The sequence below is a fragment of the Sus scrofa genome, chromosome 7 (assembly GCF_000003025.6).
Source record: "Sus scrofa isolate TJ Tabasco breed Duroc chromosome 7, Sscrofa11.1, whole genome shotgun sequence".
In the NCBI taxonomy this organism is placed as follows: domain Eukaryota; kingdom Metazoa; phylum Chordata; class Mammalia; order Artiodactyla; family Suidae; genus Sus; species Sus scrofa.
This window is the reverse complement of record NC_010449.5, coordinates 55840564-55865899: the sequence shown is the minus strand read 5'-3', so window position 1 is coordinate 55865899 and position 25336 is coordinate 55840564. Positions and strand designations below refer to the sequence as shown.

The following is a 25336-nucleotide window of genomic DNA, read 5'->3' as shown; positions in this document are numbered from 1 at the left end:
CTGTGGCTAAGCAGCTCAGGTCACCACAGAGGCTCAGGTTCAATCCCTGACCCAGAGCAGTGGGTTAAAGGATCTGGTGTTGCCACAGTTGTGGCTCGGATTTAATCGTTGGCCCAGGAACTTCCACATACTGCAGGTGAGGGCTTTCCTTTTTTTTTTTTTTTTTGCTTTTTTTTAGGGTTGCTCCCCCAGCATATGGAAGTTCCCAGGCTAGGGGTCTAATCAGAGCTACAGCTGCTGGCCTATGCCACAGCCACGCCAGATCCAAGCCACATCTGCAACCTACACCACAGCTCATGGCAACACTGGATCCTTAACCCACTGAACAAGGCCAGGGATTGAACCCAAAACCTCATGGTTCCTAGTGGGATTCATTTCTGCTGCGCCACAATGGGAACTTTGCGGGTGTGGCCATTAAAAAAAGAAAAGAAATAGAAACAAACAAAAAGCTTAAAATTCAAGTGCTCCTAAAGTTAGAACAGTAACAGGTTACAATTCCCTGGCAGTCTAGTGGTTAGGACTTGGTGCTTTCACTGCTGCGGCCTGGATTCAATCCCTGGTCTGGGAACTGAGATCCCACTTCAAGCCACTGCACACAATGGCCAAAACCCCCACCCCCAACCCCAAAACTTCAGTTCTTCTAGAGTGTAATAAATCACAAAACTTTAGAATTGGAAGGGTGCTTATTGATTATCTGCCTAACTCATCCCCCTCATTTTATGGTTTAAGAAAGACCAGTACAGGGCAAGTTTCAAGGAAGAACCAGTCCAGGCCACAGAGCACACAAAACCCCTACGTAAAGCCCCATCTGTTTCACCAATAAAGATGGAAGTACCTGTCCAGAACAGCACAGATGACACTAAGAGTAAAGATTTTATTTACAATGATCCTAAAAGAGGATTTAGCAAAAGATCTTTTTCTACCTTATTTTGTCAGCATCGGCTGGACTCCTTAAACGAAAAAGAAATATCCTGGGGGTAGGATGTGAACTCTCTCCTCAGATATGTTCTCTAAGTCCCAAAAAAGTTCCCTGCTCCTTAGCTCTTAGGAGGGGCATTAGTAGAGATTTTATTTGCCGCCGGGAGTCAAATGCCTGCATCCCACTGAGGAACATGAGACTTCAATTGTGGCAGGGAAAACTTCAGGCTTTCACTTCACTCATGGCCTCCATAAGGCGAGCACTGTTGGTGACTGCAGTCGTCAGAAAAATGAATCTGTACCCTAAGGAGTCAAAAGCACCATTGCACATGAGCCAAAGCAGATCTAAGCTCAGGCCCCTGCAGTCCACAGCCCTGGCCGGGTCACAGCACCAGGTTACAGACACGGATGCATCAGTGCCATGCTCTCGGGCACAGAAACTTGCCGTGCCTGGTGGAGCCAGGGTCCCTGCTTTTCAGCCCACAGCACAACAGCGGCAAGTGGTACCCAGAGGCCAGTAAAGAAGACTCTCTGGGGTTCCCGGCACGGCTCAGTGGTTAGTGAACCCGACTAGCATCCATGAGGATGCGGGTTCTATCGCTCAGTGGGTTAGGGATCCGGCATTGCCGTGAGCTGTGGCGTAGGTCATAAGTGCAGCTTGGATCCTGCACTGCCGTGGCTGTGGCGTAGGCTGGCAGATAAAGCTCCGATTGGATCCCTAGGCCGGGAACCTCCATAGGCCACAGGATTAAAAAAAAAAAAAAAGGAAGGCTTTCTGAGTGCTTCCCTTTGGTCCCCCACACCCCACAGAAGCCTATTCTCACCTTTCTCTCTACCCAGGAACCGCAGGGCTGAGATCTCAGAGAATGTGCAACCACCCAAGAACACCACCAAGATGAGGCGCAGGGACTCACTGGAAGCCTTGTCTTCCTTGCTCCTGTCTGCCAAGACCAGACCAGACTCAGCTCTTCAACCACCCACTCGTGCTATGTGCACCCTGCCCTCCTCTTGTGCCACCCCATCCTGCTGGGCAAGGCCACACACCTGTGAACACCAACTCACTGCAGTTGAGCAGCCGCACCACTTCGTCCAGGCCCTGCCAGCCTCGCCGCTCCAGCACCTGGAGAAGGCAGGGGGCACAAGAGCTAGTTTCAAGTCCAGCAGCAGCCAGACTGTCCTGTTTCCTGCTAGTCACTGGGGCAGTTAAGAATTGGACCAAGCCACGGACTGGGAGAAAGCAGGTGAAATGGGAGCAAGCCACTTGTTCTCACCTGCTCGATGATTCGGCAGCTCAGGGGCACATAAGCACCACTGAACACGTAGGCCATGTCGCGTGGCACTTTCAGATCATACTCGCCGTCCACACGTGGGATCTAGAGGGCAAAGGGGACTGCATGAGGCAAGTGACAACTCAGCCCTCCCGTCCTTTCTAGGGCCAGAAAAAGTGGCTTATCCCTAAGAAGAGTTCTTAACTTCAGCAAAAGGCAGAACCAGCAACTTCCTTGGGGAAAAAAAAAAAGAATCCATGACCCAAATATGAAAGCTGTTCAATATGTGATTTTCCTTTCTTTTTCTTTTTTTTTTTTATGTCTTTTTAGGGCTGCATCCACCGCATATGGAGGTTCCCAGGCTATGGGTCGAATCGGAGCTGTAGTTGCCAGCCTGTGCCACAGCCACAGCAACGCCAGTTCTGAGCCACATCTGCAACCTACACCACAGCTCAAGGCAACGCCAGATCCTTAACCCACTGAGCGAGGCCAGGGATCAAACCCACAACCTCATGATTCCTAGTCAGATGCATTCCCACTGCGCCAGGACGGGAACTTCATGTGACTTTCTTGAATGAGTGCCCATGCTCCCCAGGAAGGGCTGGAGGGAAGAGAGCCCCTTTCTGACCCTTCGGTGACATGGGACATATCTGTCACGGAAGCAGCACTTTGCATATTTTCTGACACTGGTAGGTACTTATGTTTATTAAATGAATGAATCTTTGGATTTTGTCTCACTATTAAGTTAGGTTCCGGCTATAATGCTACCAAACAAAAGGACCTTTATAAAAATAAGATGATAGAAGGGTTTTTGTGGGTTCAAAGTTCTCCATAAAGGGCTGAACCCACCACCTCCCCATCCACCCGTCCTACATACCAAATTCAGCTTCTTGCTGATGGCACGAAAATTGCTCCTCTTGGCCAAAGAACTGAAGGCATCAGTAATCTTTCCTGGGAAAGAAACGGGCACTGGGTTTCATCTAAGGTTTATGGATTAATGATGCTGGCATAGGAGATACCGATCAGCAAATGACAGGACCACCTCATGTCAAACAGCATCAAAGCCATTCACCTCCAGCTGCCTGGAATTGATCAAGACATTCACTACCCTTCTCCCCACCCACAGTCTTCCTCCTCCGCCAGGGTACCAGCTCTCTACTAAGCAATCTACCGGGTGACCCTACTTTATTGCTTAAGTACATGGCCTTTGGAGTCCAACCCATGTGGGTTCAAATCTGACTTACTGAGGGACCCTGAAAAAGTCATTCACTCTCCCTAAGCCTCAGTTGCCTCATCTATAAAATGGTGATTATAAAACTTACCACCTGAAAACTGCATCTAAAGGGCCCAGGACATCAGTGCTCACTGCAAACTGCTCTTCTTGCAGAAGCAGGGGCAATAAGGACAGTGACAGTAAGGAATCACTTTCTTCTCCCCCAACTCACTCTCTCCCTCCCAGGGTGCCCTGCCTGGTTTTTAATGTTGTTGTTTTTCGGTTTTGTTTTTGCTTTTTAGGGCCACAGCTGTGGCATATGGAGGTTCCCAGGTTAGGGGTGGAATCAGACCTACAGCTGCCAGCCTACACCACAGCCACAGCAACACAGGATCTAGACTGTGTCTGCAAACTACACCACAGCTCATAGCAATGCCGGATCCTTAACTCACTGAGCAAGGCCAGGGATCAAACCCACAACCTCATGGTTACTAGTAGAAATTCTTTCGTTTCCACTGTGCCACAGCAGGAAACTCCTGTCTGTTGAAAGAAGAGGGAACAATGGCCGAGGAGAGCGGAAGGGGTTACCTGCGTTTCTTGCTCACCTGCAGCCTTGTCCGTCACCAGCTTGCTCACTTTACTCTCTACAGCTGTGAGGGTGTCCCCCGGTGCCTGCTCTGTTAGGAGCCCAGCTCGCCGCAGATTGGAGAAGGTTAGCAGGTGCTCAGGGCCATAGCTCTGAAGAAAATGCAGTGCAGCTACCTACTGAGCATCCACCAAGGATCTAACTCTGTGAGGTGATATGGAAGCGAGGGAGAGGAGGATCATGCAGTCTGTGTCCTGAAGGGCCCATGCTTATTTGTGGGGTAGATTTTCTTTCTTTTTTTGGCTGACATGTAGAAGTTCACAGGCCGGGGATCAAACCCGTGCCATAGCAGTGACAATTCCAGGTCCTTAACCCACTGAGCCACCAGGGAGCTCCTTCTTTCCGTTAGGAGCCCAGACATTTCAAAAATGTCCAATGACCTCCCTCCAGCATGTTTTCTCAAGAACACATTCTCCTGGCCTTACCTGCAGATACTGGGTTTTCAGGGATCGGTAATCTTTTGGGATCAAACCTGAAGGTAAGGAAGATAAAGGGTCATGAGAACAGGTTCATAAGGCAGTTGGGGTATCCTAGAGGGTACAGCCAAACAAACCAACCAACAAACCCTTGTCCCCGCAAAAAAAAAAAACAAAACAAAACACAACAAAAAACAACCCTAACCAGAAGGAAGGAGTCAGTAAATGATGTGAACCTTGCATTCTATGCAGTTCATGCTAAGTTAACTCCTAAATTTAAATGTGCTTACTGAAATATAAAGCCTGGATCTGAGAGTTCCAAGGAAGAGCCCTGAGGAATTTTGAAACAAATGCTGACCTAATCTGTAGTGGGGTGTGGGGTGGGACATGACAGGAAGAAGAAGGGCCTTCCTGTGTATTTCTCTCTGGCTGGTTCTCTTGGGAACTGCTCAACAGCTACTGAGGAATAGGAAAATTGGTCACATGAGTCCCCAAAATAGAGTCTTAGATGGTTTTCTCCATATAGGTAAGAAAAAACAGGCTTCCTAGGAGTTACCACCGTGGCTCAGTGGTTAACGAATCCAACTAGGAACCATGAGGTTGCAGGTTCGATCCCTGGCCTTGCTCAGTGGGTTAAGGATCAGGTGTTGCCGTGAGCTGTGGTGTAGGTTGCAGACGTGGCTCGGATCCCACATTGCTGTGGCTCTGGCATAGGCCAGCGGCTACAGCTCCGATTCAACCCCTAGCTGGGAACCCCTATATGTTGTGGGAGCGGCCGTAGAGATGGCAAAAAGACAAGCAAACAAAACAAAACAAAAAGGAAATGGGCTTCCAACTATAATAAAGGGGATTTAGTGTTTCCTTTCTTGTATCTTTTTAGGGCCACACCTGCCACATACAGAAGTTCCCAGGCTAGGAGTCAAATCGGAACTACAGCTGCTGGCCTACACCACAGCCACAGCAACTCGGGATCTGAGCCACATCTGTGACCTACACCAGAGCTCATGGCAACACTGGATCCTTAACTCACTGAGTGAGGCCAGGAATCAAACCCGTACCCTCATGGATACTAATCAGGTTAGTTTCCACTGAGTCACAACAGGAATTCCTGGTCTTTCTTTTCTTTCTTTTTTTTTTTTTTTTTTTTGGTTTTTTGGTTTTTTGTTTTGGTTTTGCCTGTGACACATAGATCCTGGGATCATACCCACACCACAGCAGAGACCCAGGCCTTAACCTGCACCACCACAAGGGAACTCCAAGGGGACTTAGAATAAGCAAACTATTTCTCTAGGTAGGAAGCAACTTTAAAGAGTATTTGCCAACTGGTGGAGTTCCCCTCATGGCTCAGCAGAATCAAATCTGACTAGCATCCATGAGGATGCAGCTTTAATCCCTGGCCTCGCTCAGTGGGTTAAGGATCCGGCATTGCCGTGAGCTGTGGTGTATGTCACAGACACAGCTCAGATCTGGCATTGCTGTGGCTGTAGCATAGGCCAGTGGCTTTAACTCCAATTCGACCGCTAGCCTGGGAACCTCCATATGCTGTGGGTGCAGCCCTAAAAAGATAAAAAAGAAAAGAATAGAAAAGAAAATTCACCAACTGGAAGTCTTCAACAGTAAAAACAAGTTGCCATGAAAGGCTGCAGAATCTGTTTATTATTTTTCTTGGACTCCATCTTTTTTTTTTTTTTTTGCCAAGCCCTCAGCATTCAGAAATTCCTCAGCCTAGGATCAAACCTGCACCACAGCAGTTACCCAAGCCAGAGCAGTGACACAGTGACAATGCTGGATCCTTAACCACTAGGCCACCAGGGAACTCCTGGACTGTACCTTGATGATGACATCTTGTTGAGAGTAGGAAGCCAGATAGAATAACAATAGAAATGCCACTCAGCTCTGCCCCTCTGCAGTCCTGTGATGGGATGATGGGACAGGACTTGTTCTGGGGGGCCTGGATGTGGTCCTGCTTAGGGCTGGACAATAAATTACCCTATGACCTGGGGATGTTTCACCCCAAACAAAAACTGCTTTATTTTACAGAGGAAAGAATCCATAAGATGACAAGGAAACGTTGTCTGGTAGGACATTTCTCTCACTTTCAAAATGATTTCTTTATCCTTAAGGTAAAGCTTTTCAATCTGGCATCTTTGGTCCCTAGGTCTCACCATTCTCAGTGATGGACAAAAGGCACATGAGGCGAAGGCTTTCAATGGGTGACACCTGCATGGGAAGAAAGAGTCGAGGAGAATGCAAGGTTTTGTTTTTGGGGTTTTTTGTGTGTGTTTTTTCTTTTTGTCTTTTTAGGGCCACACCTGTGGCATATGTACGTTCCCAGGCTAGGGGCTGAATCAGAGCTACAGCTGCCAGCCTACACCACAGCCACAGCCATGCCAGATCTGAGCCATGTCTGCCGGCCTACACCACAGCTCACGGCAACTCCAGATCCTTAACCCACTAAGCGAGGCCAGGGATCGAACCCACATCCTCATGGATACTAGTCGGGTTCGTTACCACTGAGCCAGAATGGGAACTCCAAGAATTCAAGTTTTATAACACACGTTCTTCTCTTTTCTTCCTTTTGCTTGAGCCCCACCTCTAAACATGGTTCCCAACTTTTGGAGACTGAAACTGCTGAATTCTGCAGGAAACAAATCTGGCGCATGGGCAAAAGCACAACCACAAAGAGAGCTTTACCATTGCCTGCACCTGATTTTGCTTATGAACCTATGTCACCTGCCCTAAGAAAAGCCATGTGGGTAAAGCCTAGGTGCCTTTGTTTTGGCGACCTCTGCCTCCTGGTCCCCCACTTGCTAGATTTAAGGGTCTTGTGTGTTCTGTTATGCCTCACCGGCTCTCTTCCAGGATCTCCCGTTGCCCTGCAGCGCTGGACGCAGCACCCAAAGTCTTCCCCAGACCCTCCCCCTGCCTCCACCCTGCCTCACCTGCCGATCTATGTGCTCTTCGATGTAGCTGGTGCTCTCCCGGATGTTGAAGCCCTCTAGCAGTGCTGCAAGAAATCAGAGGAGAGACTGTTACTGTAGGAGCAGCTCAGCTGTTGCCATCGATGCTAACGGGTGTCTATCACCCTCTTTCTCCATCCCTGGGGTGGGGTAAAGGGCCCCCAGGACTCCTGGTAGGAACCAGCATTCCACACAGCCTATGTCAGCTGGAAAGAGCCAGAAAGCATCTTTTCAGGGTGGGCTGGGGCTGGGAGGCAGAGAAGCAGAAGTGGGATAAGGAGCTGAGTCACCATGCTCAGTCTTGATGAGCTCCTGGAAGTCTTGCTTGGTTTTCTTCTTCATGATGGATTCACAGGCCCCAATATCTGCAGACAGGACAAAAGGGGAGCTGGCATATTCCTCGTTCTAGAGGGATATCTCTTTATTGTCCAGAAGAATAAAAACCTTGTAGGGCGAAGTGCAGGAGTGCTACTTCCCACTTTATTTATTTTTTATTTTTTGTCTTTTTGCCCTTTCTTGCACCACTCCTGCAGCATATAGAGGTTCCCAGGCTAGGGGTGGAATCGGAGCTGTAGCCGCTGGCCTATGCCAGAGCCACAGCAACGGGGGATCTGAGCCACATCTGTGATCTACTCCACAGCTCACGGCAACGCTGTATCCTTAAACCACTGAGCAAGGCCAGGGATCAAACCCGCAACCTCATGGTTCCTAGTCGGATTCATTAACCACTGAGCCACAGCGGGAACTCCGATACTTCCCACTTTAGACCAAATAAGAGCACTGTCTTCCAGATGAACCGGGACCCCTGCCCTGAGGCCCATGGCCTTTGCAGCAGCCCTTGAGTGAGAACCTACGGAGACTCAGCAGCCGGTGCTCCTGTTTCAGTCCCTTGAGCTCCTGGGACACGAAGTTCTTCATCTGCTTGATGTCCATGCCTCTCCGACGCTGTGGGGACGCCCTGTGAGGTCCACCTCCCTGCTCTCAGAGAGGAGCGACCACCGCCCTTCCCGCAGCTCCCACCCACTGCGGAGTCAGAAGAGGAGCCACAGGGCAGCAGACTTGGGGAGTCACTGAGGGGAACAGACAGGAGACCCGAGCTGGGAGCCTCACGTCATACTGGGCCTGCAAGTTCCGGGCCTTCTGGCTCAAGAAGCTGAAGACGTTGGAGAAGTGTTCGTTACGAATCTCATGAAACACCTGCATGGGGTACACGTGACAGGAAAAACCTACTGGGCAGACCCGTACCTTGCTCCTTCCCGCCTCCTCAGGGCAATGACAGCACAGGAAGCGTGCTCAGCTGTTCTAGCAAAAGTACAGAGACATCTGAGCTGGCATCAGGGTCAACGGCCTGCCACGTGCTCTGGGGTGTGTCCCTCTCCTCGGGGACTCAGCCTCCATCCCAGAGCCAGGGCCCACACCCCCGTGGAAGCGGGTGCCCCCAGGGAAATCCACTGCTGACACCCACATGCTCACCTTGTCCTCGGCATTGAGCAGCACCTTCAGGCTCTTGTCAGATGATGTGACTTCTGGGCCAAAGTCGACACTGCCTTTGAGAGCAGAGCGGGGGAAAGCTATGGGGATGTCTGATGAGGCCTTCCTCTCCTTGCCCCCTTCCTGAACTGCCATTAAAGGTCCCCAAACTGTCAGGGAGCCAGCAGTTCACTCAGAGTCTGGGTCTCTCCCACAGGCCCTGCCCCACCACGGGAGGCCCCCGGAGCTGCGGACCCCTCCATCTCGCCAAGAAGCCACTTACCACACTTGATGCGGAAGGTGTCATCCACCAGGCCCTCGTAAACCACCTGGGAGCAAAGTGCTGTCACAAAGTCCACATCTGAAACCGAGATTCCCGAACATGAGGGTCCACCCTGAAGCAGCGTGTCACCCAGTTTGCTCAGTGTCAGTTCAAAGGCTTTTCACAGTGGCCAGATGTCCCTGTCCCCCATCAATGCTGGCATTCACAGCCCCAACGTGAGGATCCCAACCATGCCCCCGTGTCTGCCATACGCCCCTGTCTTCCAGGGTCCTCAGGTGAGAGGAGTGCCGGGCACAGACTACCTCTGTCCAGGAGAAAAATGTGTCCAATTTCTGGCCTTCGGCCCTTGGTTTCACCATCCTCCTCCTCCTCCAGCTTCCTCCACAGTTCATGTGACATCTGCCAGGGCCCAAGACACTCTCAACCTTATGGCCAGGTCCCCACTGCAGCCCCACGCCTAGAGAACCCAACCCCTTTCCCTGTGATACTCGTTCTTGACGCCAAGAGGGCAGCTAATTATCAACACTCTCACCCACAGTACTCCCATCTGTTCCTAACCCTCCCCTCCCTTCCCTGTCCCAGCCAAGGAGTATCTCCACCCCTGAGAAGAAGGGATGCTACCCAGGGGGTCGGGCTCCTGCGATCCATTAGCCACATCAGCTCTCCTCTCTGGGGACCTCCTCCGAAGCCAGAGCCGTGACAGCAAGATGAACATACCTCACATCAAAGATGCCTGTGGATAATCCTTGGTGGGTAGCAAACAGGTGACACGGGGGCTCTAAGAACAACAGAACTGCTCACCTTGGCATACCTGCCAATCCCATAGCAGTTAGGGAAAGGTCCATAGAGGGTGCTGAGGAGGTGCAAGGCCTGGGCCACAGTGTTGATCCAACGCTGATCTCCTTCCTGCAGGGACCACATAGGCCAGGAAGATACAGTCAACCCAGCAGATCCATCTGGAAAGGGGCTGTGCCTAGAAGCCCTGGAGCAGAAAGGCAGGGTCTGGGCAGTGCTTGAAAGAGTTCATCCCCATTGGCCCCAAAGGAAGCCCCATGGACATCAATCAGCAGCATTCAACCTAGGAATCACTATCCCTCGTAATAAATGACATGAGTTGGGGGAAGGTCAAACACATATTTCTAAGCCATAGGACCCTGTGTTTGTCCCCAATCCTCAGTGCCAATACCCAAGGACCCTGCTCTTACCAGGAAATAGTCCCTGAAAAATTCTGGTAGTTCCATGCTCAACAGGTCCACATCAAGAGGCAACAAAGAGAAAGCCCATTCGTCACAGCTCACATCTAGGGGTACAAAGAACATCAGTCTCCCTACTGAAGGGCGTGAACCTGCCCTGCCTCCCTCATGAGGCTCCACATTAAGAGGGAAGGTCCACTCCACTTGTGCAAAAATTCCCAAGAGCCTGCCCCAAGCCAAGTACCGCACTGAGCACAGGATGCTCAGAGATGAAGATGAAGATGAAGTCTCTGCCCGGAAGGGGCTCACAGGCTGGTAGGGAAAGGAGACATGTACGTAACAGTCTGTACTACTACGTCCTAAGTGGTGTGTCTTTCTTCACTAGCATGTCGATCAAAGTGGAGACACAGCCTTCATTTGTTCATTATCTGAAAAATACTGACTGAAAGCTCTATATGTACAGGCACTAGGTTAAACACTGGGAACACAGGGGTCAACAAAATGGACACGCTCCTGACTTCTAGAGCTTACCAGAACACACCAAACCAATTCAATTACAGTTACATATTCCAGAGAAGTAAAAGAGCAACCGAGGAGCACACAAGTATTTCGGGGGATCTAATCTCAACTAGGGGTATGGGAAAGACTTTCTTAAGGAAGTGACATTTAGGCCTAGAATGGGAGTATGATTTGGGTAGGCCAAAAGCCATAGGGGGAGGAACAGTCCAGGCAGCATGAACAGATGTATCAAGTCCCTGTGGCGGGAAGGCAGTGGGTCAGGAGAAAGGAGTCGCACACAATGAGGCTAAAGGGCCAGGAAGGGGCCAGACTGCAGAGGCGCAGGAGGCCAGGCTGCGGATCCTGGGCTCTATTCTGAGCCCCTGCAGCACTTCCGGCAGAGGGTACTGTGATCCGTTCTGTGTCACGGAGGACGGAGTAAGGAAAACACAGAGGAGGGAAGGCAGAGGTTTTCCCCGTGGAAGTCTTGGAAGGTAAGGAGACTGCAGCCAGTGATCTGCAGCTCTCACCCGGGCACCTCCTCATCATCCCACTGGTGTTCGGATGTGGGGTCTGGCTTCCCATTCTCAGGACCCTCTCCTCCTGCTGGGTCACCAGGAATGAGACAGGGAAAAGGAGGAGAGGGGGCAGGGGAGCAGCCTTCTCCCACCCGACCTCCACGTTCCCCTGCATTCATCTCCTCACCTCCATAGATGCCCTCTTCCTCAAGCACCATCTCACATGCGTAAAACTGAAAGAGAAAGGGAAGCTCAGTAACTGTGGCCCTCTGTGGTCGCGGATGAGGGCCACACTTATTGAACTCAGTGACAAAGACCACAGAACCCAGACTGTGCGATCTAGACAGGACCACTGGAATCATCTGGCCCAAGACTTTGTTTCCTTTTCATTCACTTTTGAAGGCAATTTCTTTTTTTCCCTGAGTGACTAGAAAAGCTTTACACAGGACAAGGCATTGAGCTGTCACGAAAGGGTGGGTCCTACAGGCAGAGATGGGAAGAAGAGCACAGCAGTGCCACACGGAGGAGGAGGAGCAGGTGGAGTTAAAAAGCAGTGGTGTGGTGTGAAGAGAGGGAGGAGGTTGTGGCTACAGCGTGTCCATGGGACCTCTGGAGACACTCAAGGAGATATGGACATACAGCCTTGGGGGTCAAGACACATACGTCACCATGAAGGTGGGTAGTCTGTCCAAAAAGACACAGAGGGAGAAGAGGGCTAAGGACGGGACACTAGGAAACCAAAATTAAAAGAGCACACAGTCCAAAACCTGGCAGAGAAGACTGAGGAAGAATACATCTAAAGGCAGAGTTTCCAGGAAGAATGGGCAACAGTCTCAAATGCAGAGAAGTTAAGTAGGATGAATATGAAATACACCACTGGCTTTGACAAGAGATCGTAGGGGACTAGATTAAGAGATAGTGGAAGGAGGGAGCCATGGTGTAGGTCGCAGATATGGCTCAGATCCCGCGTTGCTATGGGTGTGGTATAGGCCAGCAGCTACAGTTCCAATTTGACCCATAGCCTGGGAACTTCCATATGCTTCGGGTGCAGCCCTAAAAATAAATAGGAATCAATTAAAAAATAAGATAAAATAATGGTGGAGATGAGGAAGCCGAAGCAGTGGTAGCCAATAGTTCTTCATAGAAGTCTGGCCATAAATGAAAAGTCCCTGATAGAGACAAAAGATGGAGCGAGAATTGTTTAGAATGGATAGATGGCTGAAGATATAAAAGAGTCTACGTGATGAAGCAAGAGAGCTGGGAAGGAAAGCAGGGATGGGGCCACGAACACAGGTGAGTTGCTGACCTTGGATGGGAAATGAGGAAGAAAACTGAGGACACTTCTGTTTGATAATGACAATGACAATAAGAGTGGATGTGTATTATACATTTCATAGGTACTAGGCAGTGTTTTGGAAGGGCCACTTCTGGGAGTTCCAGTCGTGGTTCAGTGGTTAACGAATCTGACTAGGAACCATGAGGTTGAGGGTTTGATTCCTGGCCTTGCTCAGTGCGTTAAGGATCCAGCGTTGCTGTGAGCTGTGGTGTAGGTTGCAGACGCGGCTCGGATCCTTCATTGCTGTGGCTCTGGCGTAGGCCGGCAGCTATGGCTCAGATTCAACCCCTAACCTGGGAACCTCCATGTATCGCAAGAGTGGCCCAAGAAATGGCAAAAAGACAAAAAAAAAAAAAGAAGGATCACTTCCCTTGAGCTTCATAATAACTGTGTGAGGTGTGGAAGATTCCTGCTTTATGCTCTTTATTTCACATTTACACAGATGAGTCCTAGTCATCCATCATTCATTTGTGTCAGTAAAACTGAAATCCTGTAGGCTTACTTTTAATGCTAACTAATGGACTCGCATAATCTAGTTTGAAAACTGCCAATCTTCATAGTTAAAAAAGGGAGTCTCAAGAAGACACAGATTCCCTCTCCCATACAGCTACTATGGAAGAGATGGTCCTGGGATGGAAAAAGAGGTAAAAGAATTTGATTAGATAGGATTTAGAAAAAAATCATAAAAATACCCATTTTGTTTTTCTGTGTGATATGGAGGCTTGTAGGATTATTTGAAACTGTTACCAACTTGTTCTATTCCCTGTTTAAACAAATCTGTCCTTGGAAGTGCAATTTGAAAAAAAAAAAGGGCTTTGTAAGACTCCAAAAACTAGAAATCACTGCTATGGCTCCTTTAATAATATGCAAAAGTCACCTGCAATTCTTTTTTTTTTTTTTTTTTTCTTTTCGGCTGCACTCATGGCATGTGGAAGTTCCTGGGGCCAAGGACTGAACCCATGCCACAGCAGCAACCCAAGCCACAGCAGTGATGTCAGATCTTCAACCCACTGAGCCACAAGGGAACTCTAGCAACCTGTAATTCTGACTGCTTTTTTGTTTTCATTTGTTTGTTTTTTGGGTTTTTTTTTTTTTTTTGCTTTTTAGGGCTGCACATGTGGCATACAGAATAGGGGTGCAAATCAGAGCTTCAGCTGCTGGCCTACACCACAGCCACAGTAATGCCAGATACTTAACCCACTGAGCAAGGCCAGGGATCAAAACTGTGTCCTCATGGTTACTAGTCATGTTTGTTACCTCTGAGCCACAATGAGAACTCCTGATTGGTTTTTTTAGGTAATAATTTTCCTACCCTAGTAATAATGTCAGACTTGAAATATGTATATTCCTAAAGAGGATAAATAGCTATAAGATTGTATAATCAATCTTCAAAGGAAGCTCATTGGTTCTTTCTTCTTACTCCTTTTACATGAGAAGACAATATAAGCCTATGATTCCACTAGACCATTTTTTTTTTTTTTTTTTTCTTTTTAGGGCCTCACCTGCTGCATATGGAAATTCCCAGGCTAGGAGTCTAATCGGAGCTACCGCTGTCAGCCTACACCACAGACACAGCAACATCAGATTTGAGCCAAGACTGTGACCTACACCACAGCTCACAACAATGCCGGATCCTTAACCCACTGAGCGAGGCCAGGGATTGAACCTGCAACCTTATGGTTCCTAGTTGGATTCATTTCCACCGCACTACAATAGGAACTCCTCCACTAGACTTAACAGAAAGTAAAAGTCATCTCTTTCGAGAGATAAGTACTATTAGCAACTCCATTTTATAAACAAGCAAACTGAGACACAGAGCAGTTAAGTAATTTATCCAAGGTCACACAGGTAATAGGTGCTAAAGCAAGGATTCCCACCTAGACTGTTTGGCTTCTGCATCTTTGGTCTTACCTCCTGCTTCTATTTTCTCTAGAATTTTTGGGGGAAAATTGCAAAGGAATAAATCCCTGTCTTTTTAACTTTAATTTCTACCTGCTCTAAGTGTCGCATGCACTACTTGGTATAACTTTATAGGCCTGTGGTGGGCAATGTACAGATCTGGAACATCATTCTTCCCAAAAAATCCATCACACTGAGGATGTACCCACAATGCACCCTGCTGATATGGGAATGACAGCAGGGGCGGAGGGGTAGTGTGATGGAATAGAGAAATGGACACACTATGACAGGTCAGACAGGTCACCAAGCACTGCAATTATTGAGGTAAAGATGAAAGAAACCTAGGCTGGCTATGCTAACTCACTATGTGACTGTGGGCTTTAGTTCTGTCAGCTGTTCCAAGCTGGGGTGTAGTATAAAATAGTCTCTAAGGTTCCTTTCCTGTGTAAGAAAAGGCTTTTTCAAAGTACAAAAGTATGGCTCCAATAACCCAAGGGCAGTCCAGCCACAGGCCCTCGATGAGCATGGGGAGTGAAGGCATATTGTGTTTACTATTAAAGGGTTTAGGAAGAAGGTCAATGAAAAGCCATAACATCATGTACCATTACTATATAGGAATTTGTGTTAGAAGGGATACATAGTTTCTATTTCAAAAGTATCAATCTTTTCGTTTAAAGAAATGTATGTGGGAGTTCCCTAGTGGCTCAGCAGATTAAGGATCTGGTGTTGTCAGTGATGTGGCTGCTGTCACTGCTGTGAACCTGCAGGTTCAATCCCTGGCCCAGGAACTTCCTCATGCCAAGAGTGTAGCCACACAAACACACACACACACACCACACACACACACACACACACACACAAAATAACAAATAAAGAAGTCTGTGTAGAGGCCACTTCTCACAACTGTATAATCCATATTTGGGGCTGTTTGATGACAAACTCCCTGCTGCATTAATGAAAAGACAATGACAGGGAGTTGCCAGTGTGGTGCAGCAAAAATGAATCTGGGAGTTCCTGTCGTGGCGCAGTGGTTAACGAATCCGACTAGGAACCATGAGGTTGCGGGTTCGGTCCCTGCCCTTGTGCAGTGGGTTAACGATCCGGCGTTGCCGTGAGCTGTGGTGTAGGTCGCAGACGCGGCTCGGATCCTACGTTGCTGTGGCTCTGGTGTAGGCCAGTGGCTATAGCTCCGATTGGACCCCTAGCCTGGGAACCTCCACATGCCGCGAGAGCGGCCCAAGAAATAGCAAAAAGACAAAAAAAAAAAAAAGAATCTGACTAGTATCCATGAGCACGTGGGTTCAATCCCTGCCCTTGTTCAGTGAGTCGGGGACCTGGCGTTGCCGTGAGCTGTGGTGTAGGTCACGCAGACTTGGCTCAGATCCCTCACCGCTATGGCGCAGACAGGCAGCTGTAGCTCCGAGTTGCCCCCTTGCCTGGGAACTTCCACATGACGCAGGTGTGGCTCTAAAAAGACGATGACAGCTATACATCACTTGCTTTGAGAGCAACATGGCTGTCAGGCCCTGGCTTCTTTCCAGTCCCCAATCTTGTTGTCCTTTACCCCACTTCCACCAGGGTCCAAACTCACCTTCTGAGGGCTGAAGATCACTTTGTATTTTCGAGTTCGGCCAGCCAATTTGTCAGCATTGACAAGATCTAGAGACAGAAGGGATGCGACCCAGAAAGCCACGGGCCATTTGTTAGGCTAGAATCAAGGAAGCAGAGAGCCTGGCAATGGTATGGCCAACCTGAATTATTTTCTTTCTTTTTTAAAATTTTATTGAAGTATAGTTCATTGACAATATTGTGCTAATTTCTGCTATACAAGAGTAATTCAATTATATATACATTACATTCTTTTCATATTCTTTCCTATGATGGTTTACCATACAACACTGAATACAGCTTCCTGTGCTGTACAGTGGGGACCCTGTTGTTTATCCATCCTACATATAATAGCATGTGTCTGCTTAACCCCAAACTCCCAGTGCTTCCTTCCCCATTCCCCCTCAGCAACCACAAGTCTGTTCTCTATATCCATGAGTCTATTCTGTTTTGTAGATAGGAACAATCCTTTTCTTTTCTTTCCTTTTTTTTTTTTTTTTTTTTTTGCTTTTTAGGGCCGCTCTTGAGGCATATGGAAGTTCCCAAACTAGGGTCGAATCCAACCTGCAGCTGCAATGCAACACAGCCACAGCAATGCTGGATCCCTGGCCGACTGAGCAAGGCCAGGGATCAAACCCCGCATCCTCATGGATACTAGTCAGATTCATTTCTGCCGCGCCACAACGGGAATTCCCTCTTTTCTTATTAAGAGTTCTTATGGCCAAGGCCCTTAGACCCTCCCACCCTTTCCAAGGCCTCAGTTACATAGAACAATGTGACGTACTCACTGGCAATGTACCGCATGTTCTTGATGCGGGGTCTGACCAAGAAGCACAATCTATGGGAGAGAAGAGGGAAGAAAACCTCAGTGCAGAAACATAAGGTTGGTGACAGCGACTTAGAGAAAACACAACGCCATGTGTTTCACTATTTGCTACAGTTCTCACCCCAGCCAAAGCTATGCCAGCTCTCTGGCCGCCAACATGCCAACCATGACTCCTCTCTATAAAACAGGTACACATGGAGTTCCCGTTGTGTCTCAGTGGTTAACGAATCCGACTAGGAACCATGAGGTTGCGGGTTCAATCCCTGGCCTCGCTCAGTGGGCTAATGATCTGGCGTTGTCATGAGCTGCAGTGTAGGTCAAAGACATGGCTCGGACCCTACGCTGCTGTGGCTCTGGCACAGGCCGGTGGCTACAGCTCCAATTAGACCCCTAGCCTGGGAACCTCCATACGCCACAGGAGCAGCCCTAGAAAAGGCAAAAAGAGGAGTTCCCGTCGTGGCGCAATGGTTAATGAATCCGACTAGGAACCATGAGGTTGCGGGTTCGGTCCCTGCCCTTGTTCAGTGGGTTAACGATCCGGCGTTGCCGTGAGCTGTGGTGTAGGTCGCAGACGCGGCTCGGATCCCGAGTTGCTGTGGCTCTGGTGTAGGCCGGTGGCTACAGCTCTGATTGGACCCCTAGCCTGGGAATCTCCATATGCCGCAGGAGCAGCCCAAGAAATAGCAAAAAGACAAAAAAAAAAAAAAAAAATTAACTGTTAAAAAAATACAAAAGGAATTCCCTGGTGGCCAGCAGGTTAAGGATCCAGCATTGTCACTGCTATGGTGCAGGTTTAATGCCTGGCCTGAGAACTTCCACATGCTACAGGAGTGGCCAAAAAAAAAGAAAGTATATAAAATAATGTTTTTCCAACTGATGTTCATGTTCTCCATATGTGAGAATTTTTTCCTCTGTGGGAGGGTGTACATTATTTAGGTTGAGAATTTTTTTGCTGTTTTTTTTTTCCTTTTTTTTCAGGCCACATGTGCGGCATATGGAAGTTCCTAGGCTAAGGGTCAAATCGGAGCTACAGCTGCTGGCCTACACCACAGCCACAGCAACGCAGGATCTTTAACCCACTGAGTGAAGCCAGGGATCAAACCCACATCCTGATGGATCCTAGTTGGCTTCGTTATGGCTGAGCCAGGAAAGGAACTACTTTTTTCTTCTAATAGCTGCACCTGTAGCATATGGAAATTCCTGGACTAGGGGTGGAATCCGAGCTGCACCTGTGGCCTGCACCACAGCCCCGATAACACCAGATCCAAGTCAAATCTGCAACCTATGCCACACCTTGCAACAACAGCAAATCTCTAACACACTGAATGAGGTCAGAGATCGAATATGCATCTTCACAAAAGACAACACTGGGTCCTTAATCTGCTGAGCCACAATGAGAACTCCCTTAAGTTAAGAAATATTAAAAATAAAAACAGGAGTTCCCATCGTGGCGCAGTGGAAACGAATCTGACTTGGAACCGTGAGGTTGCAGGTTCAATCCCTGGCCTCGCTCAGTGGGTTAAGGATCCGGCATTGCAGTGAGCTATGGGGTAGATCGAAGATGCGGCTGGGATCTGGAGTTGCTGTGGCTGTGGTATAGGCCAGCAGCTGAAGCTCCCATTCAATCCCTAGCCTGGGAACTTCCATATGCCTTGGGTGCGGCCCTAAAAAGTTAAAAAAAAAAAAAAAAGGCTAAAGCATAACCAAAGAATGAAACTGTAAAAGTGCAGAGAAGTGAACCATATCACAAACATCACAGTGTCACATCTCAGCCAAGGACCAATCAAAGGCAAATGTGCAGGTACCTCCTCCAGCTTAGAGTCAAGACAGACCCTTCCAGACACTTACTGTTCACTGGAGCTGAAGGCTGGTTTATTCTCCACTTTGTACAGCTTGTCTACTTCGTGTTGCTGCAGAGAAAATCCAACAAAACAATGTACATAAGAATGCCTGGAAACCCAAAGTGTGATTCAAAGACAGTGGTCTTCTGGAAAGGCTCCCTCCTATTTAAACTAATTCTAGGATTTGAAGTACCGCTGTGACAACCACCCCACTGAACCTTCTTCAAACTGCTAACAGAAAACAAAACAAACAAAAAATACAAACAGTATCAACCCCCCTTTGTCCACTCAACACTGCTAACCTATATTCAGCCTATAGTCTCTCTTTAGTAATTGGTACTGTTCATCACAAGCAAAACTGCTGATCAAGGACAGAGGGACCCGAGTCCACTGGGGAGAAGGGGCAGGTACCTTCAGGATGGAGACATTAGCAATTCGATCCAAAGGGCTCATGAGATCTGCCTCGATGAACAAGTCCTTTTTTCCTGGAAGCTGGAGACACAGTATCTAGGTCACGCACAGCTCACACAAGCTTCCTCAGCTGAGAGCTCACCCAGCCTTCCACTTACCAGAAGCACAGTCTCTGAGTTGGAAGGGCACTGACCCTCACCTACTTCAGCACCTTATTTATTGTCTATATCCACGAGTCTCCATATATTCACCTGGTCTGTCTTCTCATTTTCCCTATCAGTGGAAAGATACTTCATCTTCTTTCCCTTTATTTCTTTTCTTTTTTTGAGGGCCACACCTGCCGCACACGGAGGTTCCCAGGCTAGGGGCTGAATTGGAGCTTATAGCCTCTGGCCTATGCCACAGCCATAGCAACACGGGATCTGAGCCGTGTCTGCGACCTACACCACAGCTCATGGCAGCACCGGATCCTTAACTCACTGAGCGAGGCCAGGGATCAAACCCAATTCATCATGGATACTACTCAGATTCGTTTCCACTGAGCCACGACAGGAAACTCCACTTCACCTTCCTTCTAAGGTCAAGTCCTTGCCCCTTGACCCTCCTGTTCCCCTGTGACCTTGTTCTGCATCATTGCTCTTCTGCTGTTCCACTTCCTCCTCCAATATGCATCCCAGTAACCCCATCTCCTGCTGAACAAAGTCAAACAAAACCAAATCTTACCTCGTATCCTGCAACCCTTCAACTAACTGCCAAATATCTCTTTAAATAGCATTTTCCTTCTAAGTATAAAAATAACATATGGGTGTTCCCATCAAGGCTCAGCAGTAAGGAACCCAACTAGTACCCACGGGGACATGGGTTCGATTCCTGGCCTCAATCACTGGGTTAAGGATCCAGCGTTGCTGGGAGCTGTGGTGTAGGTCGCAGATGCGGCTTGGATCTGACGTTGCTGTGGCTGTGGTGTAGGCCTGCAGCTACAGCTCCAATTCGACCCCAAGCCTGGGAACCTCCATATGCCACAAGTGCAGCCCTAAAAAGACAAAAAAAAAAAAAAAAAGTATGTTCAAGTCGGAAAACTTACCCAGGACAGCCCTTACCCCCAACCCCATGTCATCTAGTTTCCACGTCATCATTCCTGACGCCGCTCTCTCATCTGCCTGAAGGAAGGGGAGGTCATAGTGAGCAGCAGAGAGTGGGAAGTTATTGAAAGTTTCATCACAACCAGGCCCTGATAAAGGGGTAAGGTGTTGGTAGTGAGAGACTAAGGTGGCAGTCCAGCAAAGGCCAGGGAAAGCAAACAGGCTGAATGCCAAGGGCAGGAAAAGCCATTCAGTTCAGGGGGTGTTACTGGCATCCAGTGGGTAGAGGTTAGGGATGCTGCTACCAATGCACAGCATAGTCAGTCCCACAGCAAAGAACTAACCAGCTCCAAATGTCAAAAGCACCAAGACTGAAAAATCTTTTTTTTTTTTTTTTTTTTTTTGTCTTTTTAGGGCCGCACCCAAGGTATATGGACCTTCCCAGGCTAGGGGTCCAATTGGAGCTGTAGCTGCCGGCCTACAGCACAGCCACAGCAACACCAGATCCTTAGCCCACTGAGTGAGGCCAGGGATCAAACCCGTGTCCTCACAAATACTAGTTGGGTTCATTACCACTGAGCCACAATGGGAACGCTAAGAAATCTTGATGTAGGAGAATCTTGGGAAATAAGAATGAAACACTGGACTAGACTTGGAGAATGAAGGGTTCTAAATGCCAAGTTAGAGAGTTTGGAGTTGATCTTCTAGGAACAAGGAAAAGCAGAAAGCTTTTGTGCACTGAAGCATCCAGTCAGCTGGAGTTTTAGTTAGGTAACGCAGCAACTATGGGTAAAATGGATGGAAGACATGGAGAAACTGGAGGCAAGGAGTCCATTTATATGGTTAATGCAACAGTCCAAGCAGCCCAAGCCTGTGGTAATGAATGATGACCTGTTTTAGGCTGGTGGTGATGTGAACAAAAATAGGTTATTTAAGAGATACGTGGGAGTTGCCATTGTGGTGAAGAGGAAACGAATCCAACTAGCATCCATGAGAATGTGGGTTCAATCCCTGGCCTGGTTCAGTGGGTTATGATTCCGGCGTTGCCACAAGCTTTGGCGTAGGTCGGCAACTGCAGCTCTGATTCAGCCCCTAGCCTGGGAATGTCCACATGTCATGGGTTCGGCTCTTAAAAAAAGCAAAAAAAAAAAGAGAGAGAGAGAGATACATGGAATTTGCAAAAAAAAAAAAATTAAATACTTGAATAGGGTGATAAATGATTTTTTTTTCTTTACACTTTATCTTCTGTATTTTCTTGAATATGTGTGTTAGGGAAGAGGGTTGTTTTGTTTAGGTTTGTTTTTTAATGGCCACACCTGTAGCACATGGAAATTCCCAGGCCAGGGAGTGACTGAGCCACAGCTGCTGCCAGATCCTTTAACCTACTGTGCCAGGCAGGGATCAAACCCACAACTCTGCAGTCACCCAAGGCCCTACAGTCAGATTCTTAACCCAGTGTGACACAGCAGAAACCTCTAGAATGTGTGGTATTTTATAATTACCATTTAAAAAGTCAGATGTGGGAGTTCCCAACATGGCGCAGCTGAAATGAATCCAACTAGGAACCATGAGGTATTGGGTTTTATCCCTGGCCTCGCTCAGTGGGTTAAAGATTTGGCATTGCCGTGAGCTATGGTGTAGATCGCAGATGCATGTCGGATCCTGAGTTGCTGTGGCTGTAGTGTAGGCCAGCAGCTGTAGCTCCAATTCAATTCCTAGCCTGGGAACCTCTATATGGGGAGGGTGCGGCCCTAAAAAGCAAAAAAAAAAAGGAAAAAGTCAGGTGTGGAGTTCCTGCTGTGGCTCAGCAAGTTACAAACCCGACTAGTATCCAAGAGGATTTGGGTTTGATCCCTGGCCCCACGCAGTGGGTTAAGGATCCAGCATTGCTGTGAGCTGTGGTGTAGGTCACAGATGTGGCTAGGATCTGGCATTGCTGTGGCTGTGGTATAGGCCGGCAGCTGCATCTCCAATTAGACCCCTAGCCTGGGAACTTCCATGTACCATACATTCAGCCCTAAATAAAATAAAATAAAATAAATGTCAGATGTAAGGAAATATCCACAGGACTCAGCAGCTGGTTTATTTAGGTGTGAGATGGGGAAGGAGAGTCAAAATGATTCTAAGGTTTTCAAGCCTGACTAGCACAGCCCTAAGAAGAATTAAGTCAGAGGATGTTAGTTCAAAGATATTACTGCACAGAAATCTGCTTTGACCATGCTGATCACCCTTGTGGACAGCTCTTCCTCAGGACACTCCATTTACAAGTTTCTACCCTTGTTCTCATTTAGTTTCTTTCATGAGCTAGTGACTCTAACCAGCATCTCCTTTCAATTTCTCAGACCATTGGGGTCTTTCATGTGCCAATCATTGTGCTACCACTACAGGACACATTACAGAGAAATAAAATACGCACCTCCTCCCCCTCCCCCGCCACCGAGGTTCTCTGAGGTTCTTCACCCCACTGCAACCCTACATGTCTTTTCTTTTTTGTGTGTGTGGGCTTTTTTGTCTTTTTAGGGATGCACCCGAAGCATATGTAAGTTTCCAGGCTAGGGATTGAACTGGAGCTATAGCTGCCAGCCTACACCACAGCCACAGCAACGCCAGGTCCAAGCCTCGTTCGAAAGACCTATGCCACAGCTTGCAGCAATGCTGGATCCTTAACCCACTGAGCGAGGCCAGGGATCAAACCCGCATCCTCTTGGATGCTAGTTGGGTTCTTAACCCACTGAGCCACAGCAGGAGCTCACCCTACACTTGTATCTGCAGGATATTACAAGCAGGATTTCCTACTAGTATCTTAACCTCAACCTACCCGAACTTGAACACATCAACTTCCCCCACCAAAGCCATTCCTCTTTCTAATTTTTTTTCTCATTTCCATTCAATGGTTATACGATAATTTTTTTTTTTTCCCTAGGGCCACACCCACGGCACAGGGAGGTTCCTAGGCTAGGGGTCAAATCAGAGCTGTAGCCGCTGGCCTACACCACAGCCACAGCAACACGGGATCTGAGCCGCATCTGCAATGCCAGATCCTTAACCCACTGAGCAATGCCAAGGACTGAACTCACAACCTCATGGTTCCTAGTCGGATTCGTTAACCACTGAGCCATGATGGGAACTCCATGTGATAAATATTTATTAAGCACATGCTTAGTGTCTGTCTCTAAGTTAGGTACTCACTGGGTATACGGTGTTGGACAAAATAGGTATATCCCTGTCCTCAAGGACCTTCCAATCTAGCAGAAAATACAAACATTAAACAAATGACTATATATGTCATCCATTACAATTACAGTAACAGCATTATTTTCCTATTAACTCAAGTTAAAAATCTCAAACTCAGTTTTGCTTCTTCCTGATTCTTTTACAACTAATTGATAAGTCTTTGAGTCTTCTTTCACCATGACTTAAAAATCTATCAACTTTCTTTCACTTTCACTGCCATCAATTTTGTGTGCACCTTTATTACTTCAATCTGATCTATGTTCTCCTAACTGGCCTTCTTGTTTCTTATTTACTCAACTTCACACATGGCTATTAGAAACATCTTCAAGTATTGTTTCATGCCACATGTGGAAGTAAGAAAATTTTTTTGTTTTTGTTTTTTGCTTTTAGGGCCAAATGTGCAGCATAAGGAAGTTCCCAGGATAGGGATCAAATTGGAGCTACAGATGCCCACCAGCTGACACCACAGCCACAGAAACTTGGGATCCAAGCCAGGTGTGTGACCTACATCACAGCTCACAGCAATGCCAGATCCTTAACCCACTGAGCGAGGCCAGGGATCGAACCCACGTCCTCAGGGATACTAGTCTAGTCGGATTTGTTACCACTGAGCCACAAAGGGAATGCATGGGAGGAAAACTCTTTAATGGCTGCCTAATACCTACTGTGTAACTTCTGATCACCCTCTTACCTGTTGCAGGACTTATCCTTCCCTGGTTCCTCAACTTTCCTGCAGGTCCTTCTGCCTGGAACATCCTCTCCCATCTCCAAGGAAAATACGCTTATCTTCACACTCCAGCTCTTTGAAATTCCTAGATCACTCTAGCTAGAAATGATTGTTTCAGGCACCCTAGCTAGCACTTATTTACCACACATATTCTCTATGTAGTATTTTGTGTCATATGCTCCCACTGAAGTGTAAGATCCCTAAGGACAGAGATGTCACAACCATCTTTCCATTCCCATTGATGCCTGGCACTAGTGGCGTCTCCCTTGCCTGTTTGGGTAGGGGGTAGGGGGTGGGGGAAGGCTGGCCAGGTCACCCCACGGAGCTCTCACTGCCCTGATTTTTCTCCTGGTGCTTCATTTTGGACCTGCTCCAGAAGCTCCAAGGACAATACCAAGGGACAAGAGCACGCTCAAAGGAACTCAGTTAAGAAAGAACTATGCACCCAGTGAATGCTAACCTGCTGATACAGTAAAGGCCCCGGAGTGGCGGGCACTGACCTGCTCCAGCAGATAGATGAGCTGGTCTCGGGCCAGTCTCTTGAGCATGGAGAAGTCAGGCAGCTCTGGCGCGTCCGGCCGATGGGGAAAAGCCATGGCGCCGGTCACCTGAGCTGCAGGTGGAAGGAGGAGGAGGACCTCCGATCTGAGAAGGCCGGCAGCAGCCCAGGGTCCACGCAGGACGCCTCTTCTGTAGGGACCAGCACGGACTTCCAAAGGGCCCCTGACGGGGCCCTCGCTCTTCAACCACACGTGGGGAATGAATGGCGACCTCTTGCCCAGGCAGCCGCAGCCTCGGGGGACCTAGTCTCAGGCCCGTAGCCAAAGGGTTCCGCCCCGCCCCTCCCGGTCCACCTGGCTCAGCAGCATTCGGGGCTACACCCGCAAAGCTACCCGCCTCCTGCCGGAGAGAGCGAGAGAGGCGACTTCCTGGCCGTCCCGGAAGTCCCGAGCGCCCGCCTGTCGCTTAGCTTATTCAGAAAGGACGGC

General features: G+C 48.4%; 1 protein-coding gene across 10 annotated transcripts; it reads right to left on the bottom strand.

Moving 5' to 3' along the window:
- Window positions 855–25288, bottom strand: VPS33B (VPS33B, late endosome and lysosome associated). Of its 10 annotated transcripts, XM_021098984.1 has the most exons (24): window positions 24848–24983; window positions 23576–23631; window positions 19305–19385; window positions 18901–18962; window positions 17015–17064; window positions 16210–16277; window positions 11571–11616; window positions 10380–10474; window positions 9976–10080; window positions 9477–9573; window positions 9175–9252; window positions 8895–8968; window positions 8532–8618; window positions 8276–8366; window positions 7712–7786; window positions 7404–7468; window positions 6627–6681; window positions 4471–4517; window positions 4005–4137; window positions 3064–3137; window positions 2190–2291; window positions 1963–2038; window positions 1743–1859; window positions 855–1221 (listed from the first exon to the last, which is right to left on the bottom strand). In XM_021098984.1, exons 3-24 carry the CDS (start codon window positions 19344–19346, stop codon window positions 1142–1144), a joined length of 1719 nt encoding a protein of 572 aa, XP_020954643.1. In that variant the 5' UTR covers window positions 19347–19385; window positions 23576–23631; window positions 24848–24983; the 3' UTR covers window positions 855–1141. The 10 variants fall into 10 exon arrangements, 5 of the variants coding, with proteins under 5 accessions (XP_020954643.1, XP_020954639.1, XP_020954640.1 ...); XM_021098980.1 differs by lacking the exon at window positions 23576–23631 and having other exon boundaries at window positions 24848–25288; XM_021098981.1 differs by lacking the exon at window positions 24848–24983 and having other exon boundaries at window positions 1743–1855.

What these genes read in the sequence shown, in the direction of transcription:
- VPS33B (XM_021098980.1), bottom strand. Translation starts at nt 24,943, where the DNA reads ATGGCTTTTCCCCATCGGCCGGACGCGCCAGAGCTGCCTGACTTCTCC. An exon ending in CACCTTCCGCATCAAGTGTG is followed by an intron (nt 8,969 to 9,174) that starts GTAAGTGGCTTC and finishes CTGCTCTCAAAG; the next exon opens with GCAGTGTCGACTTTGGCCCA. An exon ending in AAGAGCACATAGATCGGCAG is followed by an intron (nt 6,682 to 7,403) that starts GTGAGGCAGGGT and finishes CTTCCCATGCAG; the next exon opens with GTGTCACCCATTGAAAGCCT.